Here is a 22,270-nt window from a genome sequence, read left to right as displayed (position 1 = left end):
CTCCATTGCAACCTACGCTTGGGTATTCAGGCCATGAAAAATGATGGTCACGAAGGCATCCACATAAAACAAAGTTAATCCCTGTCAAGTTTCAAGTGCAAACTGAGATCTATGGATGGGAAACAGGAAATCTACCCTAGGACTGCCCTCTGTACTACTAATGGGCAGATTCAGCTCCTAAAATGCTTCATCTCATGCACATAACCCCTCACATTAACTATGGTATGACCCCAGTTATTCTCATTAAGAGAAACACAATCAACCACAAGATAGGTAAGTGCAATCTACAACCAAATGGTATAGGTTATTTTGAGCACAAAAAGTGAAATTAGCTAGAAAAAATGGTCAGCAAGGGCAGCTAGCCTAGTATGTACCTATGAAAATATGAACCTATGAAAGACCTCACACTCTTAGATATACTGTCTTTTCAAAGAGCCAGTACTTCCTCAAACAAGCGTACAAAGGAACTCTTATTAACACATAGGACACTGACATAACACTTTATTTCAGAAAATTCCCTACCTATAGAATAAATTACCCAACACATTAATGTAGATACAGTACTACTTTGCTTAAAGACTAACCTACACAACTAGATTGGCACTTATTCTCTCCCTATCTTGTGTGATCCTCTCTGAAGACAGCAACTCCTGATGTTGGGTGTTTGGGCTAGCCCACTAATAGTTTGACTGCCTAGTATCTACATATGAACCTAAAATGAAATTCTGTCATCAACCCTAAAAGGACCTATCTGAGGGGAGCACAAGTTGCAGGTTCTAGCTGAACTTGGCATACAGAAAAAGTACAGACAACCTCAATGTCATACTTTTTTAAAGTTAGGTATAGAATGAAACAGCAGTTTGAAAAAAATGTTTCCATATTGTTACATTTCTCTTTGTAACGTTTTAAACTACAATCTGATCAAAGGCTGAGGCTTCAGGCACAGAAGTCACAGTTGCAAGACTAGACAGAGAAACCTGTATTAACAGCGAGTTACACATTCACATATATACATTTTCTGAACTCAGGAAAAAAACTGGTAATTTCAGAAATAAGACTGCAGACATATTCCTTAACTGTGCAGACTGGCCTAATTTTAGAGTAAAAGAAATGGAATATGCTTGCAGAAAATACAGGAATGATGGGAACAAACAGTGCTATGAATATTAAATCATTTGCTACAGATTCAAAGTTCATTAGATGAGCAGCAAAGTCAGTTTGGCTTAAAAAGGTCCACATCAAGTGGCAGGCATCTCAGAGCAAGTAACACTACATTTCTTGGTCAGTGGAAGCCTTCAGTACATTAAATAGCATCTGGCATTCTGGCTTGCTAATGATTGTTATGAAGTTGAAGGTGGCAGCAGCAGTTCAATCCCAAGAGAAATTACCAAAACTAGTGCTTCACGAAAGTTAAGTGTGCCACAGGCAGGATCAAACAAGGAACAGGACAAAGTGACCTGAAATCATCCTCTGGCAAGTTCTGTCATGTCCAGTCAAAATAAAATGTGCTTCAAGATGACAGGATGCCAAAATACTGCAGAATGTTATCAATGCGGTTTCTGGGTCAGCAGCCTCAATATGAAGAATCAAGTCGATCAACAGGTCAAACCCATTTGTTGATTTTTCTCCTCCAAGTCCATAAAAAAGTACTTATTTTTTGCTTCTAGTTCATCGCACAAAAAAAATCCAAAAATAGATATTTTCATCTGGTATAAAAAATGTAAATCCTTATTCACAAAGTTAAACAGCAATGTTCAAATGTCAAAGGTTGAGGACTGGTATATCAAAAAGGTCACAGAGGCCTTCACTTTCATCCAAATTGTATATATAATCATGGTCTCCAGGAGGTGGGGACAACCTGAGCAGCGGAGCAAACACTGGAAGACAAAAAACAGGGTTAAGAACCGCAAACCGTACATCTATACTACAGAACCTGCTACAAAGGTTACATATCAAGACACCATAACTATGTGTAGAGATGGATAGTTAACAGGAAGAAAAAAGTTGTGTAAAATCTTACCATAACTGTAGATGTCCTTCTCTTCCATGTTGCAGTATTCTTAGTGTGGGATTCTCCGCCTCAGGCAACCCGAACATCTGCTCCTATACAAAAGTTTAAGCCTGGTTGCTACAGGTGCATGGGACGTCACACGTAGGGCCATAAAACAGGGACCTTAACTGTGAAGTCTGCATGCACAGACCTCAGAACTTAATTCCCCAGTTGGACAGTCAAGTAGAGAGCCAAATGATGTCAACAAGAAGTGTGAAGTGCCATTTGCTGGCTAGTCTGACTATAGTCTAGGAGGTGCCCTTTAGACATGTCAATAGGAATGAAGGGGGATAGGTTGGAGGGGGGAGATGCTGCAACATGGAAGAGACATCTATGGTTATGGTAAGATTTCACACAACTATATTTCCTTCTATTCCTATGTTGCAGTATTCTTAGTGTGGGAGGGTGCCACAGCTCAAGGAAGAGGAAGGGTGGAGGTAGAGGTAGCAGATTCCAGGAACTGCCCTAGCAAACCTTGCCCTGGCTCTGGAGAAACTGTCCAATTTGTAGTGTCTGATAAAGGTATGTATGGTGGACCAGGTGGCTGCCTCCAGAATGGAGGCTGTGTCCAGGCCTTTGAGGAAGGCTTTGGAGGATGCCACAGCCCTGGAAGAGTGAGCTCTTACCCCCTGAAGTAGATCCTTGTCATGGTGGGAGTAGTAGAAGCAGACAGTTTTTCTGATCCAGCAGGAAGTGGCTCGTTTGGAAACTGCCTTGCCCAGGGCCCTGGAGTGGAAGGATACAAAAAGTTGGTTGGATTTTCTGATGGACTTAGTTTTGTCTAAATAAAACCTTAGTTGTCTGTGCACATCCAGGGAATGGAGTATCCTCTCAGTCATTACTGGGAGATGGGAAGAAGGTGGGCAGGTGAATGGATTGGTTCAAGGACACTGTTGACCACCTTTGGCATGAAAGAAGGATTGGTGCACAGGATCACTCTGCCCTTGTGGAAGATGGTGCAGGGTGAGCAGGCCCATAAGAGCTTGCAACTCTGACATCCTTCTAGTAGAGGTAAGGGCCACTAGCAGTGCAGTCTTATATGTGTACATTTGGAGCGTTGCAGCACTGGCTGGCTCAAATGGAAGCAGTGAGTTTCCAGGATGAAGTTTAGGTCCCAAGGAGGTGGAACAGGCTTTCTTGGTGGTCTGATGTGCAATACCCCTTTCAGGAAAAAAACTAGCAGTAGAGGGGGGTTCTAGGGGTAAGCAGACAGACTGCAGATAGGTGGACTTTCACAGAGGAGTATGAAAGGCCAGCCTTAAGCTCACACACAAGTAAGGACTAGAGGGGTATCTGCTTGAAAGGGATCCCTGCGCCTATGGAGACCCCAATTGGAGAATCTTTCCCATTTAGATATGTAGATGATCTTGTAGTAGGTTTCCTGGCATCCCTCAGGACAGAAAGCACATCCTCAGAGTAGTGGTGTCTGAAGGGAATTAAGTTAATCACCCCGAGTGTTAGACCTAACATCTCTAGGTAAGGGTGAATGAGTGATCCCTTCTGTTGTGAGGAGGTCCACCTTGTGGGGTAACTTGTGGTGACTGCCCTTGGCGAGCAAAATTAGTAGGCAGAACCAGTGCTGCCTTGGCCAATAGAGAATCACCAGCAAGATTTTTGGTTTGTCCTTCCAGATCTTCAGGAGGACCTTTTGAATGAGAGAGATGGGGTGGAAATGCATATAGAAACTGTCCCTTCCATGGAACATTGAAGGCATCCACCCTCTAGGGAAGTGGAGAGTGGTCCTTGGTGCAGAATTTCAACTATCTGTTCTGCGGGGAGGCAAAGAAATCTACCCGGTGTGCCCTACTGCTGGACAATGTCTAGAAAAAAAAAAAAAAGTTTCCTTGTGCAGCACCCATTCGTATTGTATAGAGGATCTGCTGAGAACATCCGCTTGTTGGTATTACTGGGAAGGGATGTACGTTGCCTGCAAGGATAAGATGTTTCTGGAGGCAAGGTCCCAAATTTGGATAGTTATTCAGCAAAGGAGGTAGGACTTGGTCTCTCCTTGATTGTTGACGTACCACATTACTGTGGTATTGTCTCCAAGTATTTGAAGGGGGCCTAGTTGCAGGATTAGAAGCAAAGCTTTCAGGGCCAAAAGGACTGCGGTCATTTCCCTCACATTGATGCATTTCTTTTGGAGGATATGTTGCCAGATTTCCTGTACCATGAAGCCCTTCATGGTAGCCCACCATCCTAGGTCAGATGAATCTGTATGCATGTACACAGCTGAAGTTGAGGGTTGAAGTGGAAGGCTGGGTTCATTTGAATTGTTGTATCCACTTTAGTTCTGCTTTGAGGCAGGGCTAGAGTGGAATCTGAAACTCTACAGGGTGTTCGTGTTGGGGCCACACATTCAAGTACCACTGCAGTTTTCACATATGCATTCTGGCCAAAAGCAGCATAGGGATGGTGGCTGCCATTAGCCCCAGGACCAGTAAGAATATTCTTGCACATATCTGTTGAACCTGCAGTAGGTCTTGGAAGTGAGTAGAGTTTGTCCTGAGGGAGGAATGCCCACATCAGGTCTGTTCCGATTCTGCAGCCCAGAAAGATTTTTGTCCAGCTGAGGGGTTAGGGATGACATTGGGATGTTCAGGGTGAACCCCAGGCCTTGTAGCAGGGAAATAAACTGCAGATGGTTTTGTAGGGTGTCCTCCTCTTTCTGCCACAAGGAGGATGTCATCTAGGTAGGGGTAAATTTGAACACCTTTCGTTCTACAAAAGGCAACAACTAGGGCCAGACATTTTGTGAATATCCTGGGTGCAGTAGATAAACCAAAGGGCAAGGCTGTAAACTGAAAGTGAGTACAGGGACCAGTGAAATGCAAGTATTTTCTTCGGGAAAGTTTTGTGGATATGGAGGTAGGCCTCCTTCAGATCAAGTGAGGCCATAAAGGCTTGGGCTGGCAACAATGGAAGGGTTTTGTAGGAATAACATTCTGAATGATGGAACTTTTAGGAAGAGGTTTAGAAAGGACAGACCCAGAATTGGCCTCCAAGGGCCATATTTTTTGGGGACAAGAAATAACCTTTAGTAAAAGCCTTTTCCTTTCTGTCCTGGAGGGACAAGTTCTATAGTTCCATGGTTCAGAAGATCCTGCAGGACATGAGGAATAAGGTGTTGATTTTTTTTTTGGAGGGGGGGGGGGGTGGAATGCCCCTTGTAAGTGGCTTTTCTTTCCAAAAGAGGAAATTCGCTCTCTTGTACTACCACCAGCACCCAGCGGTCTGAGGTGATGCATCTCCAAAGGGGCAGCCAGTGGGAGAGGCGGGCAAGGCAGTCACACATTGGCAGAGCCATTTCGGTCATTAAATAGGCTGTGAGGTGGCTGTCTGGAAGTGGTCTGCCTCCTGGTCCCTTTTCTATGCTTGTAAGAGGACAGAGTTGCAGAGGAGCGGCTCATGACAAAGGTAGTATTAGCAGGGTAATTCTTGCAATATTTAGGAATGGGAGACATTAGCAGGTGCTTGATGTCTTGAAGCTCTTTACTTTTCTCCTGAAGGTTTTTTAAAGGGGCCTGCAGACTGTTTACCAAACAGGATGTTGTGGTCTAGAGGGGCAAGAATTTTAGACTTGAAGTCTTCAGGTAGGGGTTGAAGGCATAGCCATGTGTATCGAAGTGGTGCTGATGCAGAAGCAGCGGAGCTTGCAGAGGCCTCTGCTGCATCATAACTGCATCGAAAAGAATGTCTAGTCACTTGAGAAGCCAGGGACAGTTTTGATGTTACCTCTGTTTTACTAGGGCACTCGAGCATGGATGATAGGAGGGTAAAAGCCTGGGATACAAGGTCCAAAGCATATTTTATCACATGGGTTTGGTAGTCGATAGGTCTAAAGGCTATGGTGGAGCAGGTATAAACTTTCCTGCCTATCCTGCCATGTGTTTACTGTCTGTCAGAAGGCAAGAGACTAAGAAGGAATCAGTCTCAACTGCTTGTCAGGGGATACAGCAATCAATGCTGGGTCTACCAGGGGTGGTTTTACCAGGAATTTTTGTTCATCTGGTACTTTATGGAAACTGTCACATCTCTTAGGGGCAGGAGGTTAGTCTGAAGAAAATGCATCAAGGTAGGCAGGTACAACTAGTGGAATGGCTGAAGGGGAGATTCCACTTGAACTCAGTATCTTTTGAGTTTGTCATTTGGGAAGTGTCCCATTTAAAGTTTTCATCTTTGTGATTATCTCCCCCAAAGGTGATATCCACTGGTGGACAGTCCCCTTCTATGGATTCTTCATCAGGGGAATAATATTCAACTGGAGAAGCAATTTGAGATGATTAATGGAGGAGTAGTAAGCCTACTGTTCTTCCTCTTAATGGAAGTGGGAAGGTGGAGCAAAAAACCTGAGGCAGGCCTAGGGCTGAGAATAGGCCATGGGCTTAAGGGCCATGAAGATCTGCATCAAGGAGTGAGTGAAAGATTGCTAGTCTCGAACTCCCTCTGTGTGTGTGTGTGTGTGTGTGTGTGGGGGGGGGGGGGCAGGTGTTCAGTTTTCTGCTTCCTATTTAAAGGCGTAGTCCTAGGAGAAGGCCTGGTTTCAGGGGCCTGGATTCGAGCTGGGACGTCAAGCAGTGGCATCCCAGTCGGTCGTCCGGCGTTGTCTGGCTCTCCCTTGACATCAGTAGGGACCGATGTCTGAGCTGTCTCAGTGGACGTGCCAGCCGTTACTTCCGAAGCAGCCTCCTCGACGGCAGTCTAAGTAGACTGCTATCAGACATCTCTCAACTCTTAAATTGGAAGCTGGCAGGACATCCAATGGCCGAGAGGCAGAAGTACTAGGATTAGGAAACTTGGTCTTTTTCCATGGTAGTTCCACCAAGGAAGCAGACTCTGGATCCATCCGGAGCACTAGCTTTTTAAGCCTCTGGTTTTCTAGATACAGATTAAGGCTGCCCAGACAACTTAATGGTCTTTAGCACAAAGGATTGGCAAACAGGGAAAAAGGTGTGGTCGTGGTCCTGGTCCTTGGCCAAGGCAGAAAACAACGGTCGTGCTTATCCTTAAGTGGAACTTGGCACCCACATCAGCATTTACCCTTCTTAAGACATCAGCTAATTGGGGGGGGGGGGGGGTAAACAGCAAACCAAGCTCAAGCAGTACTTAGCTTTAGATGTTTTCAAAGCAGAGGAGCAAAGCAATCGATGTGACGATCAACTGAGGCTGAAAAGTTCTGGGGTCTGTGTGCAGACCTCACATTTAAGATCCCTGGTTTATGGCTCTACATGCGATGTTCCACGCACTTACAGCAACCAGGCTTAAGCTTTTGTATAGGAGCAGACATTCGGGTCGCCGGAGGCAGAGAATCCCACCCTAAGAATACTGCAACATCAGATACATGTACACAAATTACACATCCATACGCAAAAAAAAGTTGACATACATATGAAAACTGAAGAGCAGCAGTGTTTTTCAACCTTTTCTCTCAGTCTTTTGTTAATTGTCAGTAAGTTTGCTGATGCATGCAACTATTACCACAGTGCTCTGGTACAAGTCTAGACTGAACAGCACAATCCAGTACAGATGTTTTAGGTACTAGACCACACAAGCAGCAATCATCCCACAGAAAGACATGGAGCAACACCAGAAGTTGTTTGAAAAATGGCCTTTGGGGTATTTTAAAACGACTTGCGTCACCTTTGGCATTATTGTTCAGCTTTACAGACTTCCCGTGAATTTTCCAAAGGAATCATAGGTTCATACTAGGCTATCTGCCCTGGGGCAATTATAAGCCTAGCCCAATTCTGTATGGCTTACGCCACCCCTTGATTTGAGTATACTGTGCCCTTTTTAAGGTTTAGTTTACTATGCCTCTGTCTAATAGTGACATGGGAGTAATCCCTGGGACAAACCTACAATCCCCCATCCACCTATCAAGATTCTTCTTGAAGAGATTCAGTGAGGTGCTCTGCCTCACATGAACTGGAATTCTATTCCAGAGCGAAGGGAGCCTCTGGGTTATGAACCTGTCCCTCCAACAAGTTCTATTTATTTCTGTGCTGAGGTTCAAGTCCCTCGAGCATGTGGCTCTAAGGGATTTAGATTTACTGAGGTGGAGCATGTCCATTAATTCTGGATTTGACATAGCTTTGTATGTCAGGCATAGATCGCCTCGAAGTAGGCGGTATGCAACTGAGTAGAGCTGGAGTTTTTTTAACAGAGCAGCATATGGCATCTGTTTGAGACCCTTGATCCTCTTGGTGAGATACTTTTGGGGTCTTTCTAATTGCTGCAGGTGTCGGGTAAGGTACATCCCAAAAGGGGCATTGTATTCTATGATGGGCCTGATGAGGGATGAATAAAGGGGCATGATTACCTCTCGATCTAGATGCGAAACCCTTCGTGATGAGGTGGGCTATATAGAAGGTCTTTCTAACCACTTTGGCAATGTGATTTTCAAAGGAGAGATTGCTATCAACTTAGGTCCCTAATAACTTTCTCTCTACTTAATGGGTTTCCGCCTATGTGGTAATTTGTGGGCACATTTTTTGCCAAAGGGTATGACTATACATTTTTTGGCATTTAGCTTTAAACCATGGCGCTGGCACCAGTTATCTGTCTCAGAGACCTTTTTGAAGGATGTTTGTGTCAGCTGGTGAGTTGATTATGGCGCCCCGTTTGCAGTCGTCTACGAACTTGGTGAGCCATAGTCCTCCCACATTTGCCTGTACCTCGGAAAAGTATATACCGAACAAGAGTGGTCCCAGGACAGAACCCTGTGGGACGCCACTTGTGACCGGTTTCGAGTCTGACATGGCTCCAGCAACTCTCAATCTGTGGGTTCTGTCTTTGAGCCAGTTTGCGACCCATCTTGTGACATAGGGGTCTATATTTAAGCTGGATAGCTTATCTATGATGCCCGAGTGGGGTATTGTGTCAAATGCCTTTGCAAGGTCCAGACAGGCTGTGTGGACTACCTTCCCTTCATCTATGGCTTTTGGTGACTGTTTCGAAGAAGTCAACCAGGTTCAAAAGGCAGGATCTGCCCTTGACAAAGCCGAACTGGGTAGGATCTAGTGTCTGTAGGTCCCCAATGTCTTTGTTTATGAGCTCCATGATGATCCTCTCCATAGCCTTGCAGACTAAGCTAGTCAGGCGTATGGGGCGATAGTTTCCAGGGTCTGTAGAGGCTCCACTTTTGTGGAGTGGGACCACTGTTGCTGTACGCCATTCTGTGGGCACATATCCTGTAGTGAGGCTGAGATTGTATAGCTGTTTCATATAAGGGATTAGTTCCTCTTGGAGTTCATGTAGGACGCCATCTGGTCCCATGGAAGCAGTGTTTTTTGCTTTGGAGAGGGCAGCCTTCACCTGAGCATCAGAGATGTTTGGGAGGCAGCCCTCTGCCGGGATAGATACTTGCTCTTTGGGGGTTGCACTGAACCTGTCTGCCAGGATACTGGCGATGTCTGTGGGTTCAGTGTATTTTTTTGTCGTTTAGAATCAACTCAGAACAAGTCTGGGAGTTGCATCCCAGGTTTCTAACAACTGAAAAAAGCCTTATGATCGTCTTTGGTGTCCTGTGCAATTTTTCACTCTAAGCTGGCCTTGGGAGGATTTTATGAGGGATCGTAATTTTTTGCTAGTACTGATCAGAGATGCCTTCCCTATTAGGGATTTTGCTCTATCATGTAGTAGCTTCCTCCTTCTGTTGTACAGTTTATTTATGGCAGGGGTCCACCAGACTGGACGCTTGCCTTTGGATGATTGGGTCTTGGTTTTGTTTGGGATACCATGATCCATGCATTCCTGGAGATGTCTGTAGAATGCGTTTATATAGGATTCTGCAGTTTGGGCCGTAGTTTCCACTGGCCCTGGGGCCTTGAAGGATTCCACTTCGGTTTTGAGAAGTGAGAAGTTCGCTTTTGAGAAGTTTTTCACTGTAGTTTTCTGGGCCGGGGTCGGGATGTGGACATCCAGTGAAATTAATTTATGGTCTGATCTTACCAATGAGGGATATACTTCTGGTGTGGAGCATAGAGTCCCCATGTTGGTAATGATCAGGTCTAGTATGTTGTCCCCTCTTGTGGGAGTGGTGACTAGTTGTTCCATAGCATTTGAGTTTATAATTTCCAGGAACCTTTGGGCTAAGGTGCAGGGGCTCGAGTAGTGCTCCCAGTCAATGTTTGGGTAGTTGAAGTCGCCCAATATAATGGTGTTCGGAGAGATCTTCATGTTCTCCAATGTTTTCAGGAAAGCAGAGTGGGATTCCTGACTTTGAGAGGGTGGTCTGTAGGATGCTATAAACTGAAAAGCAGTCTTGCCCACTGTTAGTTGCACATGGATGGTCTCCGATACTTCGTGCAATGCCACTAACCTGGAGGTGTGGATATCCTTGATAAATATGGAAACTCCCCCTCCTTTTGTGGTTCGGTCCGGGGTTTGGGGCCGAAAAGCATGATATGAGGTATAGCCTGGTAGTGCTGGGGTGCTCTCTGGAGCCTTGAACCAGGTTTGTCACTGCACAGCTATCGATGTTCTCCATACTGAGGAGAGCTTCGAGTGCGTGCATCTTGAGGTTAAGACTTCTGGCGTTTAGCAGCATTACCCTTAGTTTCTCGTTCCTTGCGCTGTCTATGGGGGTGGGTTTGACTTTTGAGCCTTGCCTAAAAAAGGCACTATGGGAGTGGCAAGAGCCTTTGCCAATATCCGAAAGCCCAGTGGTGACAGGTGCAAGCCGTCCCTAGCAAAGCAACGTGGCTTGTCGAGCATGTCATCCCAGGCTGACAGACACAGGATCCCCTTTGAATGACACCAAAATTTTAGACAATTGTTAAAATCGATCATTTTGTCTTTGTACTGTGGCATCATTCTAGGTGAGGGTAAGATGCTGCTCAAGGTCAGGGTCATACCAGCCTGGGCTACATGATCAGAGAGCTCCTCTATGTCTCTTTTCACGTAGTCCAGGGAGGTACGTCTCAGGTCATTCACACCAACATGTGGCTGACCTGTGTTTCTAAAAAAAGCGAGCAAACCTGTACATAGTCCAGCTCTTTCCTGATGCTCTGAACTCCATAAATTATAAAACAATCTACCTTCAGAAGGACAAACACTGGATTCTAAACATGGGAGGGATGCAGCAGGAGTACTTTAGCAGGTGATTCTACAGGTATGCACTCACCAGCAGCCATTTTGCAAACAAGGCTTCTGCAGTACATAAACAAAAGTAATGGGCCTACCATAACATACCTGTAAGAAAGTCCTACATTTTCATTACTATGTAGGCCTATATACCATAGGCACTAGGTGAAATTGCCATTCACACCTTCACAGGGTACCTTCACCATCCCTGATGCCTTTATGCTTTTCTTGTACACCTCCTGTCCTTCTGTGGTGTGTGACAACATGCTTAGTTGATTGCTGGAGAGACTAAAGGGAAACCTTTACAAAACACTACAATCAGATTTTTCATGGGTCAGTGTGAAAAGCACAATTATGCACGCCTGCCAAAGGCCAGTTAAGGAAGATAGTTGACAGTAAAATAAAATTGAATGCACTTCTTACAGATCTACCATTATGGTGAGTAAATATTGTTCATATCTGATAAATTGTCCATCACCATAGCATAATACAGAGTCCCCAGTTAATGCATTATGATGGTGCTAGTCATAAGAACACCCCTTTGACAACAGCAGCCCTTGCCTTGGAAGGAAAGTCCAGTTTATAAAGGTCTAGAGAACATACTTCAACTACAGAGTGTAACAGTTTAAGACATTCCTGAAGAATGTTGGGAAAGCGACAAACGCTCTAGTGAACTGGGGGTGGGAGATGTTGGCAACATTTTGCTTCCCTTGAAGAATGGTATATTAAATGGTCTAACAAAAAGCACAATAGGTCAGGGGAAAACAGCTGGTCCCTTTTCCTAATGTCTTGTCTTACACCCAAATAGAATCATACCCTGTAGAAAATGCATTCAAATGAAGGAGAATCTTGTTTCATAGGAGCGTGGGGGATACAAGAGATTAATGGACTTAGACCCATGGGCAATAGTGTAGACAAGTTTGTCTGGAGTTTCACCTTCTTACGGAACAGCCAAACAGGCAGGTTTGCCTAGCACAAGGATAATTGCCATTTTCAAGGTCACAGTGACTGCTAGAAGTGGCAAATGCTTTTTTTGCAGTCTATCATGCCATACTTGAGTCTCCTCCTATTTACAATTCCTTACTATGGTTTTATTCATTAATAAATGATAATTTGTTCCATGACTGTAACCTTTTTGCTCTATTGCCATAATGGAGTTTTTTTTCTCAAAAGGACGATAAATTTGTGTCACCACAGTGACAGCTGCATATACTGTTCCCAAACTAGCTACTCTGCTACTTTGGCCATTAGGAAGAATATTGGGAATAACTCAAGACGCCTCAGGTGGATCCAGAGACACCATTGCTAGATCTCTAGTTTTTTACAAAGGAAAGTATGGGACTCTTGTGCAACCTGTCATGCTTTCTAATCACATGGAATGGGTGTTAAACTCCTCTCTCTAAACTACCCATAACAGGAGAAAATGCTACATGTTCAAGGGCATCCAAGGCTAACAAGTTTAAGTACTTCGTAGGTATCAGACACCTCTCTAGCTATCCATCTTAAAGGTCCTTCATCCCATAAAGAGTACCTTCAAACAATTTTCCCTGTGAATGAAGTACAGCTGATGAATTTATCAGGGTCTGAAACAAAAGGGGGTGGCATTAAGGGGTAGACTCTCCTCATTCTCAGAGGGATCATCACCCCACTACAGGGGTCTCTCTTTTAGCAGAGGGGACTTCAGACACTGAAGGCTGATCTAGATTTGGCCACAAACTGAGTATTGCATGAAAGAACCAGAGGAATAAATCACACTGCCTGTATGGAAGAACTTAGGGAGGGGGTTAGTTTCCCTAGGTCCAGACAACTGCATGAACTACAGGTAGCCATCTGGTGGCATTATTTCAAAACCATCGGAATAGATTGAATACCAAAACAGTTTTGTGTATACCTTTTCTGGTGATTCCTTAAAAATTGAACAATCAATTAAAAAATATTGGCCAATTTTGGTACAACATGATGATTTCAAACAGATTGTTAAGGAGCATCCCCATTTTATTAGGAAAATGGACACGAACCTCAAGGGTCTCTGAGATCAGACCTGGTGTGGACACAAAGGGTTTATTCGAAACTTGGAACGTATAAGTGTGGTTCATGTAAGCAATGCCCTTATGTGCATAACGACAGTTCGCTTTTCATTCCCTCTAGGTTTAAATTCAGGGCTGAACACCATTACAACTGTGGTACGAAAGGAGTTGTCTATTTAGGTTTTTGTACTCAATGCTCCAGTTTTTACGTAGGTAAAACTGAGAGAACCCTTAGGAGAAGGCTATATGAGCATCTTTATGATGTTTCCAGGAAAAAGGAAAACAATGCTTTTTTTTAAGCATCTTAGCACATGCCCTAACATGCAACTTACTTTTTTAATCCTAGAGCAAGTCCTACATGACAGTAGAGGGGGTGATTGGGAAACCAGACTTGAATACAAGGAACTGTTGTGGCAGCTCAAGTTGAATGCAACTAAGCCTCCTGGTTTAAATGACAGTATTAGTATTATGAGTGTTTTGAAACTGAGGAGGGCCAAGTTATGATTTTGTTCATTATAAATTTTTTTTTTTTGATGGGTTGTTCATTGCCAGTTATTTTGGACGACATTTTGTTTTGAGTGGATGTTTCAAACTTTGGTTAACTTTTCATATGATTAACAGAGGTCTTAGAAACCAATAGTTCTTAATAGATTTTTTAGACATAAAAATAATTTTTTAAGACTGTTTTTAAGTTTTTTAAGCTTGTTTGTAGCTTTATAAAACAGTCATACATGCTTTATTACGAGTTGTAATTTAAACACACGTTTTTACATTTAGTACAATTTTGTGGGTTATTAGACATTGTATAATTTTTCATTGAATGAATGAATTGCTGTTGGCACTTTAACTGATTTGCATATTTTATTAGTTGCTATTCTAGTCACATGATTTGGGCTAGAAAGTACTTAAGCCTTGAATTTTTAATCATGGTTCATCTTGAAAAAGCCTGGTATGCCTCCAGGCGAAAGCTCTTGATGTGGAATTTTTTATCATTTCATTAAAACAGAGTTTTAAGTCATTTTGAATTTTTTTGTTCCTGTTGAGCCTTTGGATACATCATTTTGTTGTTGGTCTGGTTCGGATCCAATTTGGTTTTGGTTTACAGGTAGCCATCTCCTATGCGTCAGCATTTCTGTCCCCTTGGCTAGAATAACCTCTATGGAGCCCTGAACCTTAGGAAGAGAAGTCATGTACCTGCACTTCCCAACTAGGGGGATCCCCTCCAAAATTGTGGGATAACAGTTTTCTGAAACAATAAAAAGGGCAATTAGAAACTGAGACCAGTGGTGCAGTGCCCATGTCAATTCTATGAGGGCCTTAGCCTCAGGATACACTCCTAACCACAGGTATGGTGGATCCCAAAGGGGCTCATTAGAAGTAACTGATACGAAAGACGAGTAAGAACCAAGTGCTGCAAAAGTTCCTCAGTTGGGTCCACATCCCACAACTGAGCAAAAAATTTAGAACTCTAAATTTGCATTTCCAGGGTCCCCTCCTACCTCTTCGTACATAACATCTACAGTGACATATGGAGAATGGCTGAAATTGGGGAGAAATTGAAGATACCATGATGGTATGAATCAATGACTCAAGCCTCTACCTGTCAAAATGGTATGACAAATTTCAATTCTTTCACATTTTATAAGTAAAGGCCAGGCAAACCTTACACCTTTGGATTATAGTGTTCAGGTCCTGTGCAGAATACATAAAAACGAAGTAAATTGTAAAGTTTGCCTACAAGAGTTCCTAGCCATCCTTCTTAGTAGAGGACATTGCCATAAAACAAAACTGGTCATTTGACACCTCTGAAAAACGCAAGGCAAGTCTCACCTATGCCAAAGCACTGGTGAGAAAAAAAAGTTGTGTTCTTACCATAACATTCTGTGTTGTCCATCTTCATTTCCATTAACCTGCAGGTATTAGTTCTGAACCAAACAATTTCTAGTTTCAACTTCCTGACGTGAGCTACTCCTACCTATCCATAATGCCCCGCTCCCCCAGAATACTTGAGTTTACCAAAAAAAGAAAGTGTGTGTATAAATTTATATAAATATATACATATATATATATATATATATATATATAAAATTTATTTTACATTTGTTGACCGGGCTAGTCTAGCTGGATATATGTCCATTTTCAGTAGAGGCCCGGGGAGATACGCTCCGAAATTAAAAATTCTAATGATACTAAATAAAATCCCATTAAAGAAATACATGTAAAGTAATCAGATAAAATTAGATAAAATTAAGACATTGTTACTAGTAACATAGTTATAAGATATAAACATGCAGTAGTTAGGAAATAAAAAATATTGTAGCACATGAAATACATGGAGAATACTATCAATTTTACAGAGTGTAGGGATATAGGAAAGTAAGAAGAAAAGTAAGTACACCTTTTTTTTTCTTAGATAGTAAGAAGGAGTTACAGATCAGTGGATGACAATTTGACATAGAATTTGGGTATTACAGATGTGAAGTATAGTCAGGGGTCAAGAAATAAAGTCAGTCAGGATTAGTACAGGGGCACAGCCATTTGGGTATTACAGATGTGAAGTATAGTCAGGGGTCAAGAAATAAAGTCAGTCAGGATTAGTACAGGGGCACAGCCATTGTGTTTTGAGGTATAGCTTGAGTTTCTTTTTAGAGACAGATTTTGAGGGAATAGACGAAAGTTCAGAGGGAAGCAGGTTCCAATCTTTTCCAACAGTGTTAGAGAAGAGCGTCTCCGGCCTTGTTGTTTGACTTGACAGTATCTATAAGAAGTTTGTGTGCAGATATTAGGGACTTCAGGTTATGGTATGGGTGAATAAGAGTAGATAGTATAGGTGTTTTGTCAGGTTGATAAAGAATTTGATGGGCTATGCCTAGTTGATTAATTTTTAGTTGCTGCTGAAATTCAAGCCAGCCTAGTTGTTTTAAATTAGTACAGTGATGGGTTCTATAAGGGTTTCCTGTGGCAAATCTGGCTATGTTGTGGTAGGAGTTTTCTAATTTCAACAGATTCTTTTTTGATAAGTTGGTAAATATGGGAGAGGCATAGAGAAGGGGTGAGATAAGGTGGGAGTGGGCTATAGTTGTTCTAGATTCTGGAGTGAGGAAAGGTTTGATTCTGTAAAGAGAGCCTATTTTTTTGTTAATAGTTTTCAATGTGTTGTCTATATGGGCATAAAAGTTAAGGTTAGTGTCAATGGTAATGCCTAGTAGTTTGGTAGTAGAATCTTGTGATATAGGTGTGCCATTTTGTGATGTTACAGTAAAGTCTATGTGGGGAGATTTGCTGGAAGGTGTGAAGAGGAGTTTAGTTTTTTTTTGGGTTAAGTAGTAGACAGCGTTGGGAACACCATTCTTCTACATAGTTAAATAGGTGTTGTGTGAGGGAGTGAAGGTCTGATACAGATGTGGCTGAGCAGATCAGTGTAGAATCATCTGCGTATTGTATACATGTAGCTTGGGGAGCAACTCTGTGTAGGTCATTGATAAAGAAAATAGGAGGGGACCCAGTATGGACCCTTGTTGACAGGTAGCAGGGAGAATAGAGTGGAGTTCCAGAGTACTGCTTGATGTCGGTTATTTAAGTAGGACTTAAACCAGTTAATAGATTGGGTATCAATTGACAAGGATTGAAGAATGTGTATGAGTATTTGGTGGTTGACCATGTCAAAAGCTTTGGATAGATCTAAGAAAAGTGCAGAGGAAAGGGTGTTATTGTTGGGATTTTTGTTGATTGCGTCTGTAAAGGAGAGGAGGGCAGTGGTGGTACTGTGGGATGGTCTGAAACCATGTTGGGTATTAGAGAGCAAGTTATTTTGGAGAAGGTGGTGAAGCAGTTGCTTGTGGATACACCTTTCCATAATCTTAGATAAGGGAGAGAGAAGGGCTATAGGCCAGTAGTTAGAGATTTCAGCAGAATTTCCCCCCTTATGAAGTGGGATAATGTGGGAGATTTTCCAAAGCTTAGGGACACATCCTTCAGTGATGGTTCTGTTTATCAGTATGGAAATTGGGTAGGCTATTGATTTGGCTGCTAATTGCAAGTATTCTGCGGGTATTAGGTCTGCAGAGGGAGTACATGGTTTGAGTTTGAGAAGGGAGAGAATATAAGTTGTTGGGACAGGTTGGAAGCGAAATAGGGGGGGTGGGTTTAGGTTGCTGTTAGATATGTTTGTGTTTTTGATGGGGAGTTGACTGGCTAGGGTTTGAATAGTTTCGGTAAAGAAGGAATTAAAGTAATTTGCAATTTGGTTGGGGTTCCTTATGTCAGAGCCTTGTGGGTTGGGTGTGACAGGTTTACTTGGCTGTAATAATTGATTTATGTTTGGCCAGAACTTTTGTGGGTTATTTTGGCAAGTATGTTGAGGATCCAGGTAGTAGTTTTTTTTATCGTTCATTATTGCTTTTTTGGTCTCTCAGTTGTTTGAAGTTTTGGTAATCTGCTGTGTTTTTAGTTAAGCGAGATTTGTTCCAAATTTTATTTCTGAGAATGATTTTTTTTTTGGTTTCTATTGAGAGCCAGGGGGCAGATTTAGTTCCAATTCTAACAGAGAGTGTGGGGGCATGGTAGTTGAGTATGGTCAGAAGCTTCGCATTAAAGAAATCTACAGCTTCGGAAAGAGAAAGGTGTTTTAAGGGCGTCCAGTTACATGCCTTCAGTTCAGTTTGAAATAGCTCCAAGTTAAAATATTTTTTAGATCTGATTGTTCTGGTTATGTTATTGGTAGGAGGGCTGGTTTTGAGCCCGATGATGTAGATTAATAAGTGATCACTTATATCACCAGGGAGGGTTCCTGTTACAAAAGTATGGGGTTGATTATTGGTGAGTATCCAGACTATGGTACTTTCTTTTTTGTTAGTTTTATTTATTCTAGTGGGGGAGGTGATAGTCTGAGAGAATCCATAAAGGTTAATATGGCTAGTAGGATGTTTGTTGTTACAAGATTGCCAATCAAGGTTTACATCACCTAGGATGATTGTTTCTTGGGGTAAGTTTAGTGATAGCCAACATAGGATCTTTTCTATGGTAGAAATATTACATATATATATATATATATATATATATATATATATATATATATATTTATATAGATATATAAAAATATATATACATAAATATAAATATATTTATATATAAATATAAATTTATATATAAATATATATCAATATATATAAATACACGTATGCACACACTTTATATACATACACACACGTATACATATTACATATACACACATTTATATATATATATATGTATATATATATATATATATATATATATACACACAGAGAGAGATATATATATATATATATATATATATATATATATATATATATATATATATATATATATATATATATATATATATATATCTCTACACACACACATATATATATATATATATATATATCTACACACACATATATATATATATATATATATATATATATATATATATATATATATATATATATATATATATATATATATATATATATATACATAAAATAAAGTAGGAAAACTAATCCAGGCCAACACAGGTTTATTAACGAACAATCGGACGAAGGTTTACCTAGGTTTCGTCTACATCGGACTTTCAGAATACTGAAGTCACAATTAACACCATGTATATATATATGCAACCCCAATCAATCCAATTAAACAATTAAACAAAAATTAATCAAATTTAAAGATATACACATTGTCACTATTAAATATGTACTATTAAAATGCCTACAATAAATACTTAAAATGGAAACAACATCTAAACATTCTGTTTGATACTATGCTACTAACCTAAAAAAATGTAAAATGTATAAGTATATATAAATAGATTAAATAAATATGCTACTAAAAATTATTTCAACAACTAAAACATAATGAATATACAATATAAAATGTAGGTGAAAATTGTATGTAAAAATATTATATAAACAGATATATATATAAATGTGTAAATAGGTGTGTGTGTGTATATATATATATATATATATATATATATATATATATATATATATATATATATATATGTAAAGAAATAAAAAATGCTAAATCCATAATATTAGTACTATCGTCCTAAAATGTATTTCAATTTAAGATGGGGCTTAATGGAACTAAACTCATTTATACCAGGATAATTGTGTGCATTTAACCTCAGCTGTCACCTTAATTCACAAACATCCAAGTGAGCATCTGTAATCCTACCTTGGAGGTCAATCTTAACCTGCTGTAAAACACAGAACTTAACAGTGAACAATATTATCAATTAAATGTCTAGCTAGGGCATTAGTAGTTTTAAGACGTTTCATATCCGAAAGATGTTCCCTTACCCTATCCTTAAAACATCTACTGGTTTTTCCTACATAAAATGCTTCACAGTCCTGACACTTGGCAAGATAAACCACATTATTAGTGTGACAGTCAAAATGACCTGTAACTGAAACAAAACAACGATTGATGGTGAAACTCTTACCAGTTGTTAAAATGCAAGAGCAGAACTTACATCTACCACATTTAAAAGTGCCAGTAGGCCTATTACTAAAAGACCTACTAGGCATTGAACAACGCTCAAACATATCCTTAAATGAAAAATCCTTACGATAAATGAACGTAGGGTTATTGTTAAAGTGTGTCTTAAATTCCTTGTCCATCTGTAAGAAACCCCAGACTTAATTATTTTCTTAATCCTGTCAGAATCCCCATTATATGTTGAAACAAATAATAACTGTGACCTTTTATTTGATTCAGATGTAACGGTATGAACAGGGCCCCCCTGCACCTATTATGGGTTGATAAAAACCACTCTCCCTTTTACCTTAATTTCCTTAAATACATCCTTACAATGACTCTCAGGATATCCTCTGTTCAAAAATACAGAGATCAAAAAATTTAATTCTTCCTCAAACTCATTAAAGTCACTAACCATCCGGGCCGCTCTGACCATTTGTCCCATAATGATAGCCCTTTTCTGATGTTTGGGATGCCAACTATCAAACCGAAGGTAGGAATTAGAAAAGGTTGGTTTCCGAAATATATTGGACTTAATTAACCCTCTGCCCCTATCAATGGTTAATCTAACATCAAGTAAGTAATGGACTGTGTTAAACTCATGTGTGAATTTCAAAAACCAAACCGTGTTGTTTATATATTGTAGAAATGCTTCCAACATCACAATATCACCTTCCCAAATGATGAATATATCTAAAAAGCGTGAATAAAATTTGACGTATTTGTAAAACTCACTATAAAATAAATAATGCTCTTCCCAAACAGTCATGATGTAATTTGCATAAATCGGGGCGCAGGCTGCCCCCATAGCTACCCCAGTTTGTCTGAAGTAGTGTCCCTCAAAAAATAAATCATTTTGAAGGACTACTTCCATCAACTTAATCATAACATTAATTTGTTCCTGTTCGTACACACCAGTTGCATGTAATTGTTCTTCTAGCCAACCTAAGCCCGTGTCATGGGGTATAACCGAAAACAGATTACATACATCAATGGTTAAGAAGCTTGTATTGTCACTAACACCACATTCGTTAATCCTTTCCAAAAAATGCCACAAATCCTTTGTAATGTAGGGGAACCTGGTAATGCCCAGTTTCATATGATGGTCCAAATACTGACTAATAAAACATACTTTACTTAGTTTACAGTCAACAAAGGGTCTAAAACGCACATTATCCAATCCTTTATGAATTTTGGGTATCCCAAAAATGCCACTAACCACAGGGTGAGCATTATTCATGTACTCAAATTCAACTTCATTCAGCTCACCCTGAAATATCATGTCTTCCAATAGTAAATCTATTTTCCTATATGCAATGTTAATTTCATTAATACTTGTTTCCACATAGTTGTCCTCCATCAACAATGACATCATAATACAAATATAGTCACTATTATCAATAATCACAACACCGTTGCCCTTATCTGGCTTCATTATTCTAATGTTGTCAGTACTGTAAATTTCTTGCAATAAGTCCTGCTCATTTTTTGTCAAATTCAGATGAATATTCCTCGTATGCTGTTTGAAATGTTCCCTAATTTCAAATTCACACAGTCTATCAAACAATGCTATCATGGGATTTAGAGGTGGGTTAAATACACTACGTTTGGAAATATCCCTACTATTTTGAATATTATCACAGTGGTTAGCTTTATCAAAAAATATCTGTAAGTTAATTTTCCTTGTAAATAATTTTAAATCAATAAGAGTTTCAACTAAATTACGTTTCCTACATGGGACAAAATTAAAACCCTTAGGAAAAAGATTAGCATGTTCCGTACCAAAATTAGCACTGGAATAATTGTATAACTTAAAATCATGTGTGTCATTCACCAAAATAATGGGATTACTCAAAAGACCATCCATTGGCTCATTGGAAACAGAGTCAGCCAAATGAATGTTGTCAACATTACTACCATTAAAATTTGGATAATTAGAAGCATCAACATTAACTTCTGTCATTTCACAACCAAAAAAATCATCCAAAGAACAATTGAGTGAAACATTAGAGGGAAAACTTTGATTGTTCACGTCTAACCCATTCAGTGTCACCAATATAGGATCAGTGAAGGAAGACAAACCCATATAAGGGCCATGTTGCTGATTAAACTCAATATTGTCATTAATAGCACCACAATGGTCATCAATAAAGAAATCATAGGTGCTTAAATTGAGTAAAGAGTCATTCAAATGAACTTTTTCATCACCTGTACGCTTAAAAAATAACGCAGATTCATCAATGTCTTTAACATCCGTTACGTGATCCACACATGCATTGGACTTGAGGCTTTGATTATTAATAATGTCGCAGCTTGTTATAACACGCTTGGGATGTGCAAAAGTACACCTTGGACTAAACACAAAAGCATTCAGAGAAACTTCATGCCGCGTTTGTCCAACAACCACATCCCTGGTGGTTTCAACTGCTGAAATAGCTCCCCTACTCACCTCACAATTTCCACAGTCCGAAAATTCAGAATCACAGTCTGGGCTACAATACTTATTAAAAGCAACAAATGGTGAATTTGGCGTTAAATGAAACGCACCATGAAAAACGCTGTTAACATCTCCGGCTGACATTTGTAAATTACACTCAACCACGCC

At 40.5% G+C, this 22,270-nt stretch overlaps 1 protein-coding gene across 3 annotated transcripts in view; it reads right to left on the bottom strand.

Moving 5' to 3' along the window:
• Positions 1 to 484: 484 nt before the first annotated feature.
• E2F4 (E2F transcription factor 4) overlaps positions 485 to 22,270 on the bottom strand; it is a 503,847-nt gene continuing 482,061 nt past the window's right edge. For all 3 annotated transcript variants that reach the window (XM_044081422.1, XM_044081423.1, XM_044081424.1), the window contains exon 10: positions 485 to 1,877. In XM_044081422.1, the coding sequence (XP_043937357.1) occupies positions 1,755 to 1,877 (123 nt within the window). In that variant the 3' untranslated portion in view covers positions 485 to 1,754. The remainder of the gene's footprint in view (positions 1,878 to 22,270) is intronic.

The sequence above is a fragment of the Protopterus annectens genome, chromosome 8.part0, assembly GCF_019279795.1.
Source record: "Protopterus annectens isolate FY-2018-M chromosome 8.part0, PAN1.0, whole genome shotgun sequence".
Classification (NCBI taxonomy): Eukaryota; Metazoa; Chordata; order Ceratodontiformes; family Protopteridae; genus Protopterus; species Protopterus annectens.
Note: the sequence above shows the minus strand (reverse complement) of the source record. Positions and strands in the feature narration are given on the sequence as shown.